The sequence below is a fragment of the Neurospora tetraspora genome (genome assembly GCF_033439725.1).
Source record: "Neurospora tetraspora strain CBS 560.94 chromosome Unknown B0H65scaffold_3, whole genome shotgun sequence".
Lineage (NCBI taxonomy): Eukaryota > Fungi > Ascomycota > Sordariomycetes > Sordariales > Sordariaceae > Neurospora > Neurospora tetraspora.
Genome location: NW_026944385.1, coordinates 525,325 through 544,893, shown reverse-complemented (window position 1 = coordinate 544,893; position 19,569 = coordinate 525,325). Strand labels below are relative to the sequence as shown.

Sequence of the window (19,569 nt, the reverse complement as noted above, 5' to 3'; positions counted from 1 at the left end):
CCGATTGGCGGCTGTCAACTAATAATACACCCACCCACACCTCCCGGAGCCCGTCACCACATCACAGGGCCAGGCAAGCCAGGGCACATTGAGGAACCCACCGAACACCGAAGCCAGGCCGGCCCAGATCCCAGCCCGCCAGCTCACGGCAAGGCACGACTATCATTATCGGCACATAGCATCTGTACCACGGCACGAGCATTCGATTAAACACGATAGCCGCACCCTTCAGTTTCTACCGTACACAGTTCCGACTCAAAAGACACGACGCGACACGAGAGACACTGAGGACCGCGTACCCGGTATAGTCGATCATCAGCAGAACAGGTACCTGTTCCCGTCGGTACAGCCACGGCCACAACCACACAACTATCCGGTATCTCTTCACTGTCCCATACAACCGAATCGCGCAGAACCGCCGATATGGACGAGATAGTTGTTGATCCCGGTTCTAGCGCCGCCCAGTTCAGTATCATGCAATCGCAACAACTACCCCAACACGGTCCCGAGGTCCGCCTGACCGCTGCCGGTGTACCCCGCAAGAAGCCCGGCCGCAAACCGAAACCCAAAGATCCCGCCGATGAGAACTCGACCGCCACCGAACAACAGCCCAAGCAGCGCCGTCCGCGCAAGCCCAGAGACCCCAATGCCACTCCTATCCAGAGAAAGAGGAAAGCGGCCGCGACCGACGCCCCCGATGCCGCCGATACCGCCGACCACGACACCTCGATGGAGATTGACACCTCGTTGGCTTCTGCCAATCGTTATCTCGGCGGCCCCAGCAGGTCAGAGGCACCTATTATTTCCCTCGATCAACGGGCGCAAAAGATACCCAAACGCGAGACCCATCCCGTGTCCATGAGCCATCTGCTCAACCAAGATGACCCACCGCCGAAGCCCCAGCCTGCCGCTTCCAGACAAGTGTTTGATCCTATAAGAGGCAGTTACGACCCAGTCCGAGAAACCATGATGTCCAGAGACGTTTTCGGCACCGGCTCTATTATGGGTTCGCCCCGCGCACCTACCTCACAACCTGTCAACCGTGCCAGCGCCTCGCCGTCCATTGCGAGCTTGGTTGATCCTCCTGCTCCCCCGAACATCATCTCACCTGTCCCGTCGCACCAAACGCCTTACAACACCGCTGCCACAAAGTCGCGACTCCAAGAGTCAACATCTGCTACTCCTTTATCCTCCAATCCTGTGCGCTCCACGCCACAACAAATCACCAAGCCGCAAATTATCGAAGTCAGGCGTGCCCCTCCGCCGCCTCCCGCACCAGCGGCCTCCCAAAGAAAGCCGTCGCCTCCCAAGAACTCGTTCACTAGTATGTCCACAGTTCCGCCGACGTCTTCAGCAGCAGCCGCTACCAATGCAGCAACAGCGGCTCCATCAACAACAGCTCCTCCTACCAACAACAAGAAGCTCACAGCTCTTGTGCAACAAGAACGCGAAAGCACCCATTCCCGCGGAAACAAGACCGGGAGCAACCACTCCCCAGAAGCTGTCAAACCCGGCGGCGGCAGCAACAGCCTCAAAGATGCCCTCCTTCCCCCCTTACCCACTGTCGGTGGTCACGGCACCGAGCGCTCCATCCTCGACTTTGGCAAAGCCAACCCCGGTCAGGAAATCGAAGCACCCTCTATCAAGATCCACATTCCTCTGAATGGTGAAACGAACAAATACGTCAACTTCATGCGCATGGCCGAGGAGCAGTACGGTTGGGACGCTTTACACCCTCGACAAGCAGCCAACCGGGAGCGCAAAGCGCGCATCGCAGCGGCCACAGCGGCGCTGGAAAAGTCCGTGGGCGCTAGCGGGCGGGAGTCAGGAGAGGAAATGGACGAGGATATCCAGTCCGACGCGGAGAACAGTAACATCGAGATGGGCGGCATGGGCGGTGGCGGTCCTAATCCCACTACGAATGGCGTCGCCTCGGGCCCAGAGGCACCAGCGAAGCCGGCGAGGAAAAAGAGGAATTTCAAGGAGGACGAATACGATATCGATGATGACTTTGTCGACGACTCGGAGATGCTCTGGGAGGCGCAAGCGGCTGCTTCTAGGGATGGCTTCTTTGTGTACTCTGGTCCGCTGATTCCCGAGGTTCCTAAGCCCGAAGTGGCACCCCCGGCTCGTCGCGGACGCGGTGGAGGAAGGGGCAGCAGAGGTGGACGAGGTGGAACAACACGCGGTGGTGCTAGCGCGGGACATGGAGCGGACACGGGTGCAGCGTCGGAGAAACCAAGTGGACGAGGACGAGGCGGTGGACCGGGGAGTAGAGGTGGTCGGGGCGGCGGTGATGGGACGAGGAAGCCGAGGATCACGAAACTGGAGAAGGAGCAGAGGGATAGGGAGAAGGCGGAGAGGGAACGGCTGGCGCAGATCACGGCGGCGGCCAAGGCCAGTGTGGCAGCGGGCGGAGGACCTTACATGTTGGGACTGAGTCCGCCTACTGCGGCTGGAGGGCCGACGGCCATGATGATTGATTAGAGACCACGGAGATCACGTTCAGGTCGAGTAATCAGAGCTAGGTCCTATTGTTAGGTTGGGTGTGGTTGATGTACATCAAGGGAAGAGGCTGATGGCACACTGTTCTTTCATGTTTGTTGTTGTTGTTTCTGGCGTTCTATACACACACACTCACACACATAATGGTTATGAATGGGTCAAGGTACGGATGGATGGGAGAGGCACTGGTTGGCGGTCTGTTGGTGCGTGCTACTTTCGTTCCGTTCCGTTACTAGCATTGCCCTGGAAGGAAAGGAAGGAAGGTGGTTAGGCATCTTTATCAGGAGTCGTCTGCTATCAATAACAGTATCAGTATCAGTCAGTGTCGCGTATCATCATTATCACTAGAGGAGCGCGGTGGTTACCGACCGACACGTACAAAGACAGACAGACCTTTTGCATGTATCTTGTTGTATTGTTGTATTGTTGTATTGTTGTATTGTTGTATTGTTGTATTGTTGTATTGTTGTATTGTTGTATTGTTGTATTGTTGTATTGTTGTATGATTGATCGATCTCGAACAAGATGGAGAATGGGACGAGACGGGACGTAACTGATGGGGGTATCTGATGATGGACGATGGCGAAGAGAAGAAGAAGAAAACGGAACGAGCGAGCGAGCGCTGCCTGTACTGTACGTACCCCTCCCTCCGTGTAGAAACGCGTAATCAATGAGAAGTGCCATCCATTATCGAGCCTTCATTTGCTTCTTAAGTTGAAGGCACTCTAAATCAGCAAAAAGACAAACGAAAAGCCCAATTCCATTCGCAGACATAACTCATGAACTCCTACAAAAAACAAACAAACAGTACAGAAATCCTCCACCATAAACATGAAACCATAAAAATCCAATGAACCCATCCATCCATCCATATGTACAGCAACTTACCAGCCAACACAGTTCTATCATCCACACTCTCCCACCCTCCCACCCTCCTAGTCCATCACCAACCAAACCAACCAACCCACCCTAAGCCTCAATACTAGCAATCGTAAGCTCCGCCGTCTTCTCCATGGCCATCGCCTCCCTCTGTCTCTCTTCTCGCTCCATCCTCCCCCGCCGTTCCCTCTCCTCTTTTTGTCGTCTCTCCCTTTCGCGTCTCTCCTTTTCTTCCTTCTGATGTTTTTCTCTCAAAATATAATCGTGGTTTTCGATGGTGACCGACTTGGTCATGTGGTTGACCTTGTACACCCCCACGAGCCGGGCGGCGAGCTCAAACATGTTGTTGCGCAGGGAGATGACGATGAACTGGGCGTTTTTGGTGCGTTCTTTGATGTAGGAGGCTACGATTGAGACCTTTTCACTCTGTCAGTATTGATGGCAATGGGGAGGGGATAAATCGAGCGTAGCGAGGAAAGAAAAAAAAGGAAAAAAAAAAAAAAGAAAAGAAAAGGAAGGGGGGGGGAGGGGGGATAACAAGAAAAGGGGAAAAAGAGACAAAAAAAAAATACTCACATTCCTGAAATCCAGCGCCGCATCAATCTCGTCCATCACATAAAGCGGCGTCGGCTTATAATGATGCAACGCAAACACCAGCGCCAGGGAACTCAGCGTCTTCTCGCCTCCCGACAGGTTACTGATATTCTTCCAGCTCTTCTTGGGCGGCATCACGCTAAACAAGATGCCCTCCGAGAAGGGGTCGAGACTATCCACCAGCTCCAGCTCCGCGTTGCCGCCCATGGTGATCATCTGGTACATCTCTTTTAGTCGTAGCGAGATGGTGCTAAAGCCCTCCATGAACCCTTCGAGTCGCAAACGGCGGAGCTCGTCGAGCCGTTTCTTCGCGGCGTCGCGCTGGGACACGGCGGACGCGAGATCGGAGGAGCGCGCGAGGTGTTCTTCTACGCGACGCCGGTATTCGGAGAGCACGGAGAGGTCGATGTTCACGTTGGAGATTTTTTCTTCGAGCGCGGCGATCTCGCCTTTGAGTTTTTCCTTGGACATGTCGGCTAGCTCGTCACGGGTGTAGCGGGGGAGTTCGAGGGGGTTGCGGGGTTTGCGCGGAGTTTTGCCGGTTTGTTGACGGCGCTGGCGCTTTTGCTTTTGCTTCTGCTTTTTAGGCGTCTTGTGCTGGTGAGGCTCCTCGTCTTCGTCGAGGGACATGGCTTCTGCGTCTTCGTCTTCTTCATCTTCATCTTCCTCGTCGTCTTCTTCAGCTTCGGCGGCTTCGGCTTCGAGTTGCGCTTGGAGGATGGAATCAGGGTCGTCGACGTCCATGGCATCGGGGTCGACGGGTTGTTGGGGTGCTGCGTCGCCGCTGGTGCCGCGCTCGAGATCTTCAATGTCTTGGAGGACGAGCTTGGAGAGCTTGTCTTCCCAGTAGCGTAGGCGCTTCTGGTTCTCAGACAAAATCTTTTGATTCTCCTCGAGTTTGTTGCGCATTTCGATTTCCACTGCCCTCGTCTCATTGAGCTCGGCTGTCTTCTCATCCAGCTCCTTCTTCATAGCTGCCAACTCCTTTTTCTTCTCTTTGAGTGCCTCCTGAGCCTCTTCGACACGGGTCGTCAGACTCTCGGCGGTATCGCCTTGGTTCTGGATCTCCTCCTCCAGAGCTTCGGTCTCCTGAATGGCGTTCTGCAGCTCCTTGGATGCCTTGTTAAAGTCCTTCTCCAGCTTGTGCTTCTGCTTTTCCGCCTTCGCCATCTTCACCTCGGCGGCAGAAGTCTCCTCGTTTTGCGTAGCGATTTCGGCTTTGAGCGAGTCCACAGCGGCCTTTTGGGAGCGAAGCTTCTCACCACCCACTTTCATGATCTTATCCTGAAGAGCCTTGATTTCATCCTCGACGGAGGACATCTCCTCGCGCAGCTTCTCGACCTCGCCTTCGAGCTTGGCAATTTCTTTTTCCAGGGCGGCGACGCGGTTGTCATCCGTCTTGGAAGGCTGTTGCTCCTTGCTGAGCTCCTTGATACGGCGCTGGGCATCGGCGAGGTTGCGCTCGGAACTCTCGACTTCGAGGTTGATCTTCTGCATCTTGGTCTCGAGCTGGGGAATCATGGATTGGACCTGACGCAGACGAGACTCAAGTTCTCGTTGGCGGTCTTGGAACTCGTTGAAGGCCTGCTCCAAGGTATCACGGTCCGCCTCGAGCTTGTCAACCTGCTCCTTGGTGGTGTCGGCCACAAGCTTGGAGGACATCAGACCTCTCTTGACTGTAGTACCACCACCGGTCATGGTACCTGACTTGTCGATAAGCTCACCGGCAAGGGTCACTACTCGCCATCTCTTGGCACCGTAGGCAATACGGTTCGCCTGAGCGAGGTCCTTGGCGACCAATGTGTCCTGGAGAGCGTGGTAGAAGGCGGGTCGGAACTTGTCGTCTTTGGGCTTGACAAGGTCAAAGAGACGAGGGGCGTTTTCGGGAGTTTGGATGGGAGACATGTCGCGGACTCTCAACTTGTCCAAGCACATGAAGTTTCCACGTCCAAGGTTAGTTTTCCTGAGATACTCGATGCATTGCTGACCGGCCTCGACAGTGTCGGTGACAAAGTTGTCGAGCGCACCACAGGCTGTAGAAATGGCGATGTCGTACTTCTGGTCGATAGCACCGAGATTTCCAAGTCGTCCATGGAACCCATCGATACGACCCGACTCCTTCATGCGCATAAGCGCAGTCAAGACATTGCCCCGGTTTTGAGTAGCGGACAAGCTCGACCGCGCCTCGTCGGCCTTTTGGCGGGCATTCGAAAGCTGTTGCCGGTACTTGGGTTCCTCCTCCGCAAGCTTGGCAAGCTCAGCCTCGATCTTCTTGCCCTCCTTAATCAGGTTCGCTCTCTCGGCCTTGCACTGCTCCATCTCCTCCGCCTTGGCCGCTTGCCTTTCCTGGATGGCCACAATTTTCGCCTCCGTCTCCTCAAGGGCCACAGTCCCGGCATTGGCCTTTTCCCTGAGAATGGCCAGCTCACTCTCCGCAACGGCAATGGCGGACTGTTTCTGATTGATCTTGTCCTTCCATGGCTCGAGAGACTTTTGCTTTGCCGCAATCTGATCGGAATATTTCTGCGTCTTGCCCTTGAGGCTCTCACGAATCGTGGCAAGTTCGGCCTCCTCCTCCTTCACCTTCTTCTCCAGGAAGACAATGTCCTTTTGGCGACGCTCGATCTCCTTGGTGCAATTCTGGATAGTCTCCTCCGCTTCAACAGCTGTCTTCTCGGCATTGGCGATTGTCTTCTCAAGCTTCTTACGCTTGTCGGTCAAGAACTTTCGCTTCTCCTCGAATTTGACCCTTTCCTGCTCGAACTTGTTCATCTCCTTGACCAGCTGCTGCGTCTGCTTCTCCCAGGAGTCGTATTCCTTGCTACCCTTGGAGTATGCCTTTTCCAACTGCTTGATGATTTGTTCGCTGCCGTGGTGCTTCTCGAGTTCCGCATCAAGTTGTGCCTGCATCTGACCGATGGCCTCCTCCATGACAGCAATATTGTCGTCGCATTCGCTGATGTATAGTTGGTAGAGGGACGACTGCTTCAGAGCCAGTTCGTTTTCATCACGAACATACGCCAGCGCCTTGTTCTTCTTGTCCTCGAGGCTGTTCCTTTCCTTTTCCACATGCTGGACACGACCGCTCTTTTCCATACAGATCTCGTTGAGGGTTTCGACCTCGGTGGCCGACTCTTCGATTGGTGTCTTGTATTTGGAAGTGCCGATGATGTCTTCTAGGTACTCCAGCAGACCGTCTTCGTGCTCGTTACCGGCTTTGGGCTTCATTTGGGCAATGGATTCGACCTCACCCTGCAGAATGAGGAAACGCTTATGATCCAGATCGACGCCACGGTCGCGGAGTAGCGTAGTCACGGTGGTGAAGTTGGATGACTTGCCGTTGATGTAGTACTGGCTCGAGTTGTTCTTGAAGGCTTTGCGCGAAATGACGAGTTTTGAGTCGGGGATAACCTCGTGGCCACCGCCAGGCTACAAATGTCAGCACAACAACTCTTCTCAGGATATTCTTCCCACTTACCAAGTCCATGACTTCCTGGAAATGCACTTCCACCTCACAGTAGTCGAGATTCGCAAACTGCGCCGAGTTGTGGATCAAGGCCGAGATCTTCCCTTGTCGCATCTTGCTCGCACGAAAACCAAAGACGAACAGCAACGAGTCGATAACGTTGGACTTTCCGGAACCGTTGGGGCCGACGACCGAAGAGAACGAAGCATGGAAGGGGCCGACCTCCTGTCTACCGGCGTAACTCTTGAAGTTGACGAGCACAAGGTTGGTGATGACGATGCGTGGCTTCGGGCCGGTATCCTCGACGACGGGAAGAGCCATGGTCCGTGACTTGAGCACAATATCCATGGGCTTTTCCAAAATGGTATCCATAGCCCTGACGGGCTTCTGGGCCGCCACCACGGTTTCATCTGTTGTTGATGTTGGCTGGGTGTTGACGAGTGTCTCTGATGCTGCGGTCGCTGGAGGTGGTAAGTTTATACGTGTCTGGGTGATGTCTTGTAGAGGAGCGGGTTGGCGATCGACGCGCTGAGTTGACGGAGAGCCTGGTGTTGGTGTCCCTTGACGGCTGGCTTGTTGTTGTTGCAACTCGAGCTGGTCCTGCATGATCTTTGCTGGCGATCTGCTGAGCCGCCGCACAAGTGTTCTACGCTTCCGCGGGGGCGACTGAATTTCTTGCGTATCTCGTGTTTCTGGCTCCGCGATCACGGCGGTAGTGGCGGGAGATACGACAGACGCGACAGTCACATTGGGGTCGATACCCTCGTCGATCGGCTCATCCTTGGGTTTGACGGCGGGCTCTGGGACTTCGGGTTCGGCTTCGGCTTCGATATTCGCTTCGACGACACTCGGCTCGACGCTGGGCTCTTCGCTGGGTTTGGGCGCGGCGTTCTTCTTAAGTCGTCCGCGCCTTTTTGGCGCAGCTTTTGGTGCCGGTGCCGGTGCTGTCGATGATGATGCCGCTGCTGGCGTCCCTGCCCTGGGAGCGGGCGTGGCAGTCGACCTTCTGGTGCTGCGCTGAGCAGTCTTGCGGGCTGCCGAAGCAGGCGCGGGTGTATAGTCCTCCTCCTCGTCATCCTCGGCACCTCTCGATGTAGTGTTTGCGATCTCGTCGTCCGATGAGGATTCTTCGATAATGGGGGCGCGCCTGGTTGCGGCGGCCCGACGCGATGGGCGCGTCGACATGGCTGATGTTCGTCGGTGGTTTCGGCTTGCAAATTCTAGACTCGATCAATCCGCGAATCAAGGCAAAAGAACAGAACAGAACGCGCTGCAAGATGCGGGTATCAGACAACGGAGACGTGGAAATTTATGAAAAAAAGAGTAAGAATGAAAGCCGGTCTTTACATTTCGCAGTTGCGACAGACACAGACCGGGAATGTAACGCCCAGAAACTCTTCGCTAGTCGCAGCTCCTTGCCCCGCCGCGGTTGTTGACATTCAGGACAGTTTTGACGGTTCTTGCAGTGTAAACAATCAGCCACAGCAGCCACAGCCAATGCAATTCGTGCACTGCAGGCGGCAACCCCTCTGTTGGACACTCGCACCGTGTCGCGCTATCATGCGTGGCAGGTGGGTCTCTGTAACGAACATCGCGCTTACGGGTTTCTTATCGATAAGCAAGGGCCGTCTCGTTAGCGCAGGTACCAATCCGGGGAAGGCTCCATTGATGTGCCCCGTTCTCCATTCTCAGCGCAGGGGACCCGTTACATTGGATATTCCAGGGCATGACGGCATCCCTTCGAATTTCCATTTCCATTCAACATCCGAGGGCACTTGGAGACACTTTTCCTGCACAACCCAACTTCAACATCACGATGCTCGACTACACAGAGTACAACAACGTGTTTCCCTCCCCGGGAATCATCAACCCCTACGACCACAAGGGAACCGGTGCCATCGAGACCTTCCGCAAGTCATTGGGCGGCGTCCTGTTTGTGGATCGCGTCCTAAGTCGGTTAGGCATCGGCCAAGGTTAGTGTAAACACCACCTGACACAACCAATTACATTATAGCGCCCTTCATCGCTAACCACCATCGAATTAGGCACTGCATATCCGCCCAAAGGTGAAAATGGCCTTCGCTCCCTTCATCAACAAATCTGCCAGAGCAGCGTCTCGTCGCACCACAAAATATCAGTTCTTTACTATCTCCTCCTCGACCATGATGACATTCACCCGGGTCGCTCGCAGTGGGCGGACGGCTTTGCTGAGGAGACAGGACTGCCGAAGAAGTACCAGATCCTTATGAGGGGCCTGTGGCACATGGATCGCAAGGAGTTTAAAGTGCGTCCGTTTAGTTCTGAACCTCATTTACTTTGCAATGCTAACAGGCCTCAAACAAACAGTACGCAATCGAAAATCTGACCCACCCTTCCCTCCCCACCGAATTCGCTGACGAAATCACCATCGCCCTCGTCCGCTCTGCGAGTCAAAGCGATTACACCCTAGCCCTCGCCTACTTCCACGCCGCCCAGCCCGTCTTCACCTCATCCGAAGCTCTCGAGCTGCTCTTTGGCGCTCTAGCTCGCACCAACGTTACCGAAGCACTCGATTTCTCGCGTCGCTACCCGGAGTGGACCCGCCAACAGCTGTTTGAAAGGTTAGTGGCTTCGATTCTGGAGCAGCCGGAGAAACTGGGAGCGAGGGGCAAGGAGCTCGTTAGCGCGGCGTTGACGGGCGAGGAGGAAAGTTGGTTTCAGGATTATTTGAGGCGTGGGGAAGGGAGAAAAAGTAAGGGCACAAGTGTGCTTTTGAGGATGAGGGGGGTTGTGACGGGGAGGTTGAGCAGCACTGCCGCGTTGGAGAACCTTGCTGGTCACCTGTGAGGCCAAGATTGGGTTACACAGTATTGGTATGGCTTTATGGCTGGGCGTTTTTCTGTCGATAGGTTGATATCTGGCAAAGGCATAGCGACGGCGTCTGGGTACCTTTAGGTCTTGCGATGGGAGATGGTCACCATGTTTATGACTGTTTACCGTCCATCACGACGAGAATGCTATTTCCAATTTGTTTTTGCTCCTCAAAATAACGAAGGCCGAGAATCTACGCTCGTGTTTGTGAGTTTGATACAAAAAACGCCGAACATTCCTGGAATTAGGAGAGGGTCCGGTCTCTTAGAGGGTATATGCCGTGGAGTGATCTTGAGCGTCTTGGAGAAGCTGGAAAGAGGTATAGAAGGCTTCTATGGCTTGTTGAGCCTCGGTCATTGTCGCTGCGTTTCAAAGGAAGTTCAGTTTTCTCTCTTAGAAGGCCAATAAATAGCGGAGAACTACGAAGTTTCCTGCTAGACGCAAGGTCGAAGAGCCAAAGTAACGAAGAACACGGTATTGAGATGTAGGTACCACATATCGGTAGCATGTTGTGTGATAGATCACATGTGTGACAATGGAAGGCGCCACTGAGGTGAGCGAGCCTTGTGGGTTTGGCCTTTCCTTTTTGTCTCGTTTCCTTCTCTCTTTCTAGTTTAATCTGTTACCATGGAAGCTCGTACCCTACCAAGTCCTCGCCATTTGGGGTATTTAGCTGAATTCTCAACGTTTTCTCATCTTCTCTTCAACTTATACAACAACCTATTCCGACTGACTTGCAAGCGTTCCATCTCTTTGAACAGGTCCCGCCACCATTGGAACGCCACGATGTCGGAGCGCCTGTGCGCTGTTTGCAATCGCATTTTCACCTATACGATACCGCAATGGCGATCAACGAGTTCACATCACTCGAAACCAGGCGACCTCCTTCAAGCGGCAAACGACGGATGCTACATATGCCGATGGGTAACAAAGTGCCGCGACTGGAATGACGTATCCTACTTGTTCTCCAAAGGGTTTCCAGTTACCTTTGAAGTGCGGTCACACGTTAAATTCCCGGAACCTTCCAGTCGCTTGTCGGGACGGTTCGAAGTTATGGCCATCTGTCGCGATATCAATGATGTGGACTGTCATCGGAGATTACACCAAGCTTTGGAGGATCTTAATAATCTTAGAAAGAAACGGCGATACGTACGTTTTGAGTTCGAAACATCGCCCCACTAATTTCTTTTCGATTTTTATCTCCGGCCTATTCAGAATGGTAAGTCATGTGCCCTCCAACCTAAAAAGACCGATGAAAAGGAAAGTAGCAGAAAGGGAAAGGACAATGTGATTGACTTACGATATTTGTATTCAGAAGCCACTGGTGACCATCGCCATATTACGACACCTTCCTCTGTTCCGAGTGATCCGGCCATGATGGGTTTACTGAAGTATTGGTTCACAGAATGCTGCAACAACCACGCCTTGTCCCTCCCTTCAAGCTCTTCTTTTAGCCCAACAAGACTTTTGCTTCTCGAGAACGAGCACTCTACAAGGGTAGTCGAAACAACAGACTGGACTATCCGTCATCCATATGCCGCTCTGTCACACTGCTGGGGAAATGCAAACAGACTCAAACTCCAGAAGAGCAACATGATGGACTTGAGCAAGCACCTCAGTATCAAAGAGTTGCCAACCACCTACAGAGAAGGCATATTCGTCTCTTTGGCGCTCGGTATCTCTTATATATGGATCGATTCGCTTTGCATCATTCAAGACGACGAGGAGGATTGGAGTAAGGAAGCGGCAATGATGAAGGACGTGTTCGAGCACTGCTCTGTCAAACTTGAGTGCCACCGCGGCAGCCGACAGCTCGCAAAGCAATTTCAGAGACAGGGATCCTGAAATTATCCCGCCCCTTGAGGTTACAGTTAGCGATTGGAAATGGGAAGAGCCTGGACAGTCAAAATTCTGGCTCGCGATTAAGTGGGTGGACATGAGGCGGGAAGATATTGTATACTCGCCGCTCCACTCGCGAGCCTGGGTCTTCCAGGAAGCGAGCTTGTCTCGGCGCCGGATTGACCTCGCTCGGACGCAGATGTGGTGGTCCTGTCAACAAAACTGGGCTTGTGAAACATATCCTTTGGGTGTATGGGATGTGTCTAACCGCGAATATCAACCAGGGGAAAGAGGCAGCCTACAGTATTTTAACATGCTTAAGCAAAGGGGCTTTGATCATAACGCCATGTTATCTATCTGTCCACAAAGCGGGCCAAGCAGCCAAGCCGCTACTACCGTGGCAGACAGTAATACTTGGCCTGAGCAAAAGGAGGACCATCAAGCCCATTGGTTTGAACAGGTTCGGATATACTCCGATTGTGGCATTATCGAGACAAAAGACCGGCTAATAGCCTTCGCTGGGATTGCTCAACGTTACGCTCAAGTTAGAGGACTTAGTCTCGGTGACTACCTGGCCGGGATCTGGCGTCAAGAACTTCCTCATTCTCTTTGCCTCAGACCAAATCATAAAAAGCTATCTTACCGTCCGGACGGATATCGCGCTCCATCCTGGTCTTGGGCCTCGCTGGAAGGGCCTGTCAAGCTCGAAGGTTTTCAAGTTAATTTCTTGATATATGGACTACCACAACTTCCGCCACTGTGCAAGGTCGTCGATGCGAAAGTCATCCATCAACTAGAACATTGCCAAGCCGGCGGGATGAAAGGAGGCGTTATCCATTTAAGGGGCCGTCTAGTTGAACGGATTCTGGACAGTCAGGTGCCCAAGTGGCCTAACGACAAAAGCATCAAAGGGCTGACCAATGCGAAAGTCGATAATTACGACTTCGATGAGAGTTGGGATGTCAGAGACTCAAAAACCCCACATCTAAGGCCACCAAGGGTTAGCTATCTCGAGCACCCTCAGGGCCGGCCTGATCAAAGGAAAGAGGGAGTTGTTGACGGGGCGGTACGAAAATCGATCCGTTTCAACACATTGGACGAGCTGTCCGAGCATGTCCGATTATTCATCCTCCCCATTGTGGCGAATACGAGAACAAAGGTAGCTATATGTCTGATGCTATGTCAGACGTTGGATGACAGCTTCGCAGGCAACAACATCTATCAACGTGTAGGCACTTATTGGTGGTGCTTGAGTAGGTGGTCGGTTGAGGATCTGGAGCCTGTTCCCGAAAGGGATGTATACATTATCTAACTTTGATCTTTCCTCATTTCTGCTTGTTACACACTACAACATCTTGGAAACATTTACCTCCATGCCAGTCTCCTTACAATAGGTCAACGAATGCCTGTATCTACTGTATTTAGCGCATCGATCAAATACCGATGCTGTCCCACGGCCACAGTCAGCCTCCAGCTCAGCCGGATCCAGCACCCTGGACACTCTCCAGTCGTTGCAAAAACAGAGACGTGATTCAAAAGTCCTCAAATACATTGGACTTACCCCCATCTGGTTTTCCAGGAAAATATTTCGCATCTCATCAACAGAACGATGACACCATGACACGACCAACACACATCGCTTACCTATCGGAACCCAGAAATCTGTTCACCAGATTGGCCTTTCGGATGAGGAAGTCTCCAACTTTCTTCGAATCACTGAAGGAAGTTCATAAAGCAAGACCATCATAGAGAATCTTACGCCACTCGTGCAATCAGGTTAATTGTTGTAGCAGAAAATATCGCGGAGTGTCTTGGTAGAGATCTGTGCTATTTCGCGTATGAACGACCCATCCTTCCTCTTACATCAAAAGGTCTTGGCGCCAAGGGTTAGTGCAACACACTGTTCCCACACTCAAGCACCTTGACAGTTTCATGAGCTGACCACAACTTTTTGGCAAACGGACCATCGAAACGAAAAGAACAAGACTTCATTTGCCCATATCTCCACCAAATGAGGAGATGAAAGAAAAATGATTGTAGATTCGACATCAGCATGCTTGAAACTATCAAGAGAGCACTCTTTCTGATGATATAATCGAGTTTCTTGATTTTCGTCTTTCGTTTCGATGGTCCGTTTGTCAAAAAGTTGTGGTCAGCTCAATTCTCGGGAAGTCTTGGCAACTGTCAAGGTGCTTGAGTGTGGGAATGGGTACCAGCCAAAATGTTAACACCACCCCCAGGTCCCAGAATCGCCGTTCTGCGGTCGGTCAAACCAGGCCGCCTCCAGCTTCCTGGAGCCCCCCGATGCAGGCAGGAAGGCCCCGTATATGGAAGGCACCACCAGATACAGGAAACCTCAAGAGACTATCATCAACCGGGGCAGGAACTGTCATTGACCGGGAAGGAAGGAAGGAAAGAAGGAGGTCATCAACTGTAAAGGAAGGAGCGAGACCAGCGACAGTCCCGCTCAGAGGGAAGAGAACTGATCCAGAGCAGATCAGCGGGGAGGGCGACGAGAAATGTGTATATGGTCATGAAGGGCCCCCCAGAGCTTTGGTACGGCTTGTTTCTTCTCCTCTCGCAATCCGGAATCAAGCACTTTTCTAGATCTTTTGGCATCCCCCAAGTCTTCTACCTTTTCCCTTGTACCGGGACCGAGGGTCAACTTACGCTGCTACTTCCTTCGGTATCATTTCTTCTGGTCTGCAAGTCAAAGTCAACTGGAATTTATGCCAACGTTTGTCCCCCCCCCCCCCCCCCCCCCCCCCCAACGTACTTCTTTGCACATCCAGAGGTTGTTGCGGTTGTTATTGCCGAGTGTCATGGTAGTGTTTGGGAGGTGCGTGGGAATATTGATATGTCAGCACGCACCACAGAGGTACATATCTTCGAGTCACTTCCACCTCGGCAACGGAACCAACATGACCAACAGCGCCAACCACGGCAACGGCATGGCAAACAACCTGAAAACAAGTTGTTTTCCGCGGAAACTAATATGTTCGTTTTTTACCGGTTTTTTTTTAATTCAAACCGGATTTATCCTACCCCCCTCACGGTCTAGTAGATCGGGGAAGCACCTGCCTTGGACTGCGTTGAGCCTAGTTCCCGCGTTTAGATGAATCCGGTTTGAATGAAAAAAGCCGGTACACTTTGAGCTGGTTGATCTGGGCGGCCGGGCTGACACCGCACTTGACCCAACGGAACAGGATAGGAACCGGAAGTTTCCCAGATTTCCGCATCGCCTGCGTCACAAGTCCCAACGAAACCAAGATTTTTTTGCGTCTTTGACCTTCGGTTCGTCAAGGAATCAAGGGAGGTGGGACTGGGAGCCAGCCAACTTCGAGACTCGAGTCTTCAAGGTACATATTGGAGGAAAGTCAGTCGATAGAGGTATAAAGGATGAGAGTCCCACCCATGTCTATCGTCGGACTTGCTGTCTCTCTACCCATCACTTCCAACCTGAACAATTTCTCACCGCAACACTCACCACAACGCTCACCATGAAGCTCTCACCCTTAGCCCTCTGGGCTGTCATCACCACCCTCACAGCAGCAGCTCCCACTGCCACCACCTCCAACCCCAATGACCCCTCCAACCTCACCAACGACTCAACCGTCGAAAAACGCTCCACATGCAACATAATTCCAGGCGACTCCAACCGCATGCTCGTTCCGCATGCACTCGAGTGCTACATCCATTTAACCTTGAACCATGGGACGAGGTCGTGATTCCGGAAGGCGGGGTCGACATTTGTACCGAAAGTAGTGGGAAGTTCCGGGTGAGCCATAGTGGTAATGGGGAGCAGAGGACTACCAAGTAAGTTTCCCCCCACCCCTTCATTGTGGTGACAATATAGTTTGTTTGGGGCTTGGTTTTGGATGAAGGCTCGGCTTGGGCTTGAGGGAGGTTGTTGTGCGGAATGAGAGAGAAGGTGTGAAGTGTATTGTGTAGGGGAAGAGTGCGGTTTGATGGGAAGGGGGGGAACGAGGAGAAAAAAAGCCAAGAAGAGACCGGATAAGATTTTGCGGAAGTGATTGCTAACGAATGGCTGTGGCGTGGTGTAGATTCGCGATTGCCCAGGCTGCGATGAAAATTATCGGTGAGTTTTTCTTCTCTGGCTGATACCCGAGTCGGCGGGACTGAGAATTGTTGAGTTGTGGTCGCATATACTGACGGTGTGGAACGCAGAGGCGTGTGGCTTCCAGAATGGGATCTGGGTGGCCGGCACGAAGTCCATCACGGATAGTATCTCTCTGGTGATCTCGTAGTGACGACATCAGATGAGAGAAGGGAATAGCGGCGAAGTTTTGGGGTATTCGAGCTGTTCGTCGCGATGATCAGTGGGGAGATGGGGAGAATATAGGACGAATCTGGTCCTCCATTTCATCTCATTAGCAAATCACACCAGAATTAAGTGGCTCACCGACTTTGACTTCTCTCTCGTTCTCTGACATGAGCTCGAATTAGTGAAACCCCGGAGACTGGACGACAGACAAACGTACCTCTGAAGGCAGCCGCAAAACGTCTCATCGTCAACCTCACCACGAGGACGATCCACCACTACCTAGAGGTAGAAGTATAAAAGAAGCCCATCTTCCACCTTTCCATCCATCAACTCTCCTCTCCCTCATCATCAACCAACCTCACTGCCATTCTTGCAACCTTCGCCTCCATTTCTCACCACCACTCACCTACAACTCACCACCCACCAAACACCCAAAATGAAGTTCTCCACCATCCCCTCTCTCGCCCTCGGCCTCATCGCCTTCAGCGCCAACATGGCCCTCGCCACCCCTACCCCCATGAACGGCGACATCACCTCCAGCTTGATCAACAAGCACCGCAAGACCGTCACCAGCCGTCAGACCTCCACAGTCAACACCACCCCGACCTGCGAGTCCGAGCCCGAGGGATTCATGACCATGTCCGACGCGCGTTCTTGTCTCGATGAGATCGCTGCCAAGAGCACCGAGCAGCTGACTGTTCCGGCGCCTGGTGGAGTGCTCTGTGAGAGAACGAGCGGCAAGTTTTGGGCGGGGATTGGTGGGAGCCGGGAGCAGGTTGCTGCTGCGTGAGTACTTTTCTTTCCGTTTTTTTGGTCTTTTGGAGTTGACTTGGGTTGTTGGGGGAGTTGAATGGGTGACTGGGTGAGACTTATGCTGACCGTGGATTGGGTGGGATTCGTGGGTGTAGGTCCGACATCGCTGCTGCTGGAAAGCTTATTTTGGGTGAGTTACAACAACCTTTTTTGTAAAAAAATATGTACAAGATCGCTGACAGAGACCTGACCTGACGCAGACGCCTGCAAGTTCGTCGGCATCCCTGGCGCGCAGACCGAGATGACTGGTGGTGGAGCGTACGTGGCTACCAACGGCCACATTTATATCATGTTCTCGAAGGATGAGCAGGATGACTGAGTTTCCCGTTGCTTACGGATTTCTTTTGTGTCGTCTTGGGTTGGACATGGAATGAACAACGGATGGACCACAGACACGAAAAGGAAGAACGAAAAGGAAGAACGAAAAGGAGTGTGGTGAGGATCAGGGGTATCACGTGGTTGGTCATGGGTCTTAGTCTGAGATGCCGAGAGAGCTAACGACGGGAGCTTATTTCCCCATTCGGGTCGCCCGGCTATCCTCGGCCATGGTGGTTACTTGCGACATCTCGGGTTATACAACTCGGCTGGACGCGGAGATAGAAGGGCAGAAACTTCAATGAACAATGGGTTGATTGCCTCACATCTCGAGAAGCACGTTTGTGTGCAATTGGCGCTGGAAGATGTTTTCCGGCGCGTGAAAATTGTTAGTGCAACTACTTCTGAAAGCTCGGCGTTGTGGGGGAGTTTTAGCAGCTCCGCATCTCCGGGGAAACACGACGTCATTTGCAGCTTCCCGCTGAAGCTCTTGCCGCTCTCCACCCAATTTTTGGACCGAGCTCACTGATAAGATTTCGATTCCACATCTCGGGCCTTGTCAATTGCATCTTTCCCGTCAAGAAGTCAACAACACCGGCCAATTGCATCACCAAACTCACCCACAATGGCCGTCAGAATCGCCCTCCCGCGCAACACGACCTCGTCGTTCCGGCGCTTCGTCCGCGTCGCCGGCCGCTTCTACTCGACCGAGGCCCCCGCGGGCCCCATCATCCGGGTGACCAACCTTCCGGCGCCCAACTCGGGCCACATCCGCATTCTCGAGCTCAACCGCCCCGCCGCGCGCAACGCCATCTCGCGCGCGCTTCTGTCTTCGCTCCGCGACGAGATCGACGCCGTCCACTCGCAGTACGATGCCTCGACGGGCGAGGAGAAGCCCGTGGCTTCGTGGAACAAGCGCTTCGGCGGCGTGGCCGGCGAGGACGAGAAGGGTCCTACCCGCGCGCTGATTATCTCTTCGGCTGTTGATACCAGCTTTTGCGCGGGCGCGGATCTGAAGGAGCGCAAGGGGTTTACGCAGGAGGAGTAAGCTTTTACCTTTTTCTTTTTCTCCTTGTTAACTTTCCCTAATCATCCGGATGGCTAACCAACTCTCTTACCAAAAACAGAACAGCCGCCTTCCTCACCTCCCTCCGCACCGCCCTCACCTCCCTGCAATCCCTCCCCATCCCCACCATCTCCGCCATTTCCTCCATCGCCCTCGGCGGCGGTCTCGAGCTCGCTCTCGCCACGCACTTCCGTGTCCTGACCTCCAACGCCGTCGTCGGCCTGCCCGAGACCCGACTCGGCATCATCCCCGGAGCCGGCGGCACCTACCGCCTTCCCCAACTCATCGGCATCCCGCGCGCGCGCGACCTGATCCTGACCGGCCGCCGCGTCAGCGCCCCCGAGGCTTATTTCCTGGGCTTGGCCGACCGCCTAGTCGAGGTCGCGCCCGAGTCCGAGGAGCAGGCCAAGGAGTGGGCGGCCATGGAGCAGGAGCCGAGGGACGAGATGGTGCTGAGCCTGGCGCGCAGGACGGCGCTGAGCGAGGCGGTCCGTTTGGCGCAGGAGATTTGCGAGGGCGGACCGGTCGCTGTTAGGGCCGCGCTCAAGGCTGTCCAGGAGCCGAGCGAGATGGTGGAGAATGATATGTACCTCAGGGTGGTGAGGACGGAGGATCGCGATGAGGCGTTGAAGGCGTTTGCGGAGAAGAGGAAGCCTGTGTTCAAGGGAAGGTAAATGCGTTGCTGTAGAGTGATGTGAGTTTTGGAAATACCATTACCATGTTGAAGTCAAACACCGAATGACTGTCTGTGTCAGATGGAGCCGTGACGCCTTCTATCTTTCAAACAGGTAAGGTAAGTTGAGGCTATTGAGGCTGTGATGCCCCTGGTCAGAGTGGTAACGTCATTGAGTCCACCAGAGGGCCCATCAAGGTGCCAAGCTTTCGACATGGGTGACAACCACGGTACATACTTGACGAGTTGCGATCTACCGTTCTGGGTCTCGATCCGCGCCGGGA

At 53.5% G+C, this 19,569-nt stretch overlaps 6 protein-coding genes across 6 annotated transcripts; all 6 read left to right on the top strand.

Moving 5' to 3' along the window:
- The first annotated feature begins 159 nt into the window (after nucleotides 1-159).
- Nucleotides 160-2,654, top strand: B0H65DRAFT_149348 (uncharacterized protein). The gene has a single exon (XM_062821057.1). The coding sequence runs from the start codon at nucleotides 424-426 to the stop codon at nucleotides 2,485-2,487; it is 2,064 nt and encodes a 687-aa protein (XP_062682540.1). The 5' UTR covers nucleotides 160-423; the 3' UTR covers nucleotides 2,488-2,654.
- A 6,606-nt stretch (nucleotides 2,655-9,260) lies between these two features.
- On the top strand, nucleotides 9,261-10,270 carry B0H65DRAFT_507551 (nuclear pore complex assembly-domain-containing protein; the record flags this gene model as incomplete). The annotated part of the gene is made up of 3 exons (XM_062828147.1): nucleotides 9,261-9,417; nucleotides 9,490-9,728; nucleotides 9,791-10,270. 3 exons carry the CDS (start codon nucleotides 9,261-9,263, stop codon nucleotides 10,268-10,270), a joined length of 876 nt encoding a protein of 291 aa, XP_062682539.1.
- Nucleotides 10,271-11,885: 1,615 nt separating this feature from the next.
- B0H65DRAFT_570261 (uncharacterized protein) lies at nucleotides 11,886-13,492 on the top strand (the record flags this gene model as incomplete). Its single annotated transcript, XM_062830442.1, has 3 exons — nucleotides 11,886-12,057; nucleotides 12,086-12,337; nucleotides 12,977-13,492. Coding segments are annotated over 3 exons (893 nt in total), but the record flags the coding sequence as incomplete, so codon positions are not given.
- Nucleotides 13,493-14,100: 608 nt separating this feature from the next.
- Nucleotides 14,101-16,016, top strand: B0H65DRAFT_149211 (uncharacterized protein). The gene is made up of 2 exons (XM_062821055.1): nucleotides 14,101-14,689; nucleotides 15,340-16,016. Exons 1-2 carry the CDS (start codon nucleotides 14,339-14,341, stop codon nucleotides 15,859-15,861), a joined length of 873 nt encoding a protein of 290 aa, XP_062682537.1. The 5' UTR covers nucleotides 14,101-14,338; the 3' UTR covers nucleotides 15,862-16,016.
- Nucleotides 16,017-16,854: 838 nt separating this feature from the next.
- Nucleotides 16,855-17,550, top strand: B0H65DRAFT_507549 (uncharacterized protein; the record flags this gene model as incomplete). Its single annotated transcript, XM_062828146.1, has 3 exons — nucleotides 16,855-17,204; nucleotides 17,327-17,361; nucleotides 17,432-17,550. The coding sequence occupies 3 exons, from the start codon at nucleotides 16,855-16,857 to the stop codon at nucleotides 17,548-17,550; spliced, it is 504 nt and encodes a 167-aa protein (XP_062682536.1).
- Nucleotides 17,551-17,935: 385 nt separating this feature from the next.
- Nucleotides 17,936-19,336, top strand: B0H65DRAFT_149282 (ClpP/crotonase-like domain-containing protein). The gene is made up of 2 exons (XM_062821056.1): nucleotides 17,936-18,590; nucleotides 18,674-19,336. Exons 1-2 carry the CDS (start codon nucleotides 18,172-18,174, stop codon nucleotides 19,284-19,286), a joined length of 1,032 nt encoding a protein of 343 aa, XP_062682535.1. The 5' UTR covers nucleotides 17,936-18,171; the 3' UTR covers nucleotides 19,287-19,336.
- Nucleotides 19,337-19,569: the final 233 nt, after the last annotated feature.

Bases quoted from the DNA above. Each gene is read 5' to 3' on its own strand.
- B0H65DRAFT_149348 (XM_062821057.1), top strand. From the start codon at position 424: ATGGACGAGATAGTTGTTGATCCCGGTTCTAGCGCCGCCCAGTTCAGT.
- B0H65DRAFT_149211 (XM_062821055.1), top strand. From the start codon at position 14,339: ATGGGTACCAGCCAAAATGTTAACACCACCCCCAGGTCCCAGAATCGC. The intron at 14,690-15,339 runs GTACGGCTTGTT...CCAACGGAACAG, and splicing joins AAGGGCCCCCCAGAGCTTTG to GATAGGAACCGGAAGTTTCC.
- B0H65DRAFT_149282 (XM_062821056.1), top strand. From the start codon at position 18,172: ATGGCCGTCAGAATCGCCCTCCCGCGCAACACGACCTCGTCGTTCCGG. The intron at 18,591-18,673 runs GTAAGCTTTTAC...TACCAAAAACAG, and splicing joins AAGGGGTTTACGCAGGAGGA to AACAGCCGCCTTCCTCACCT.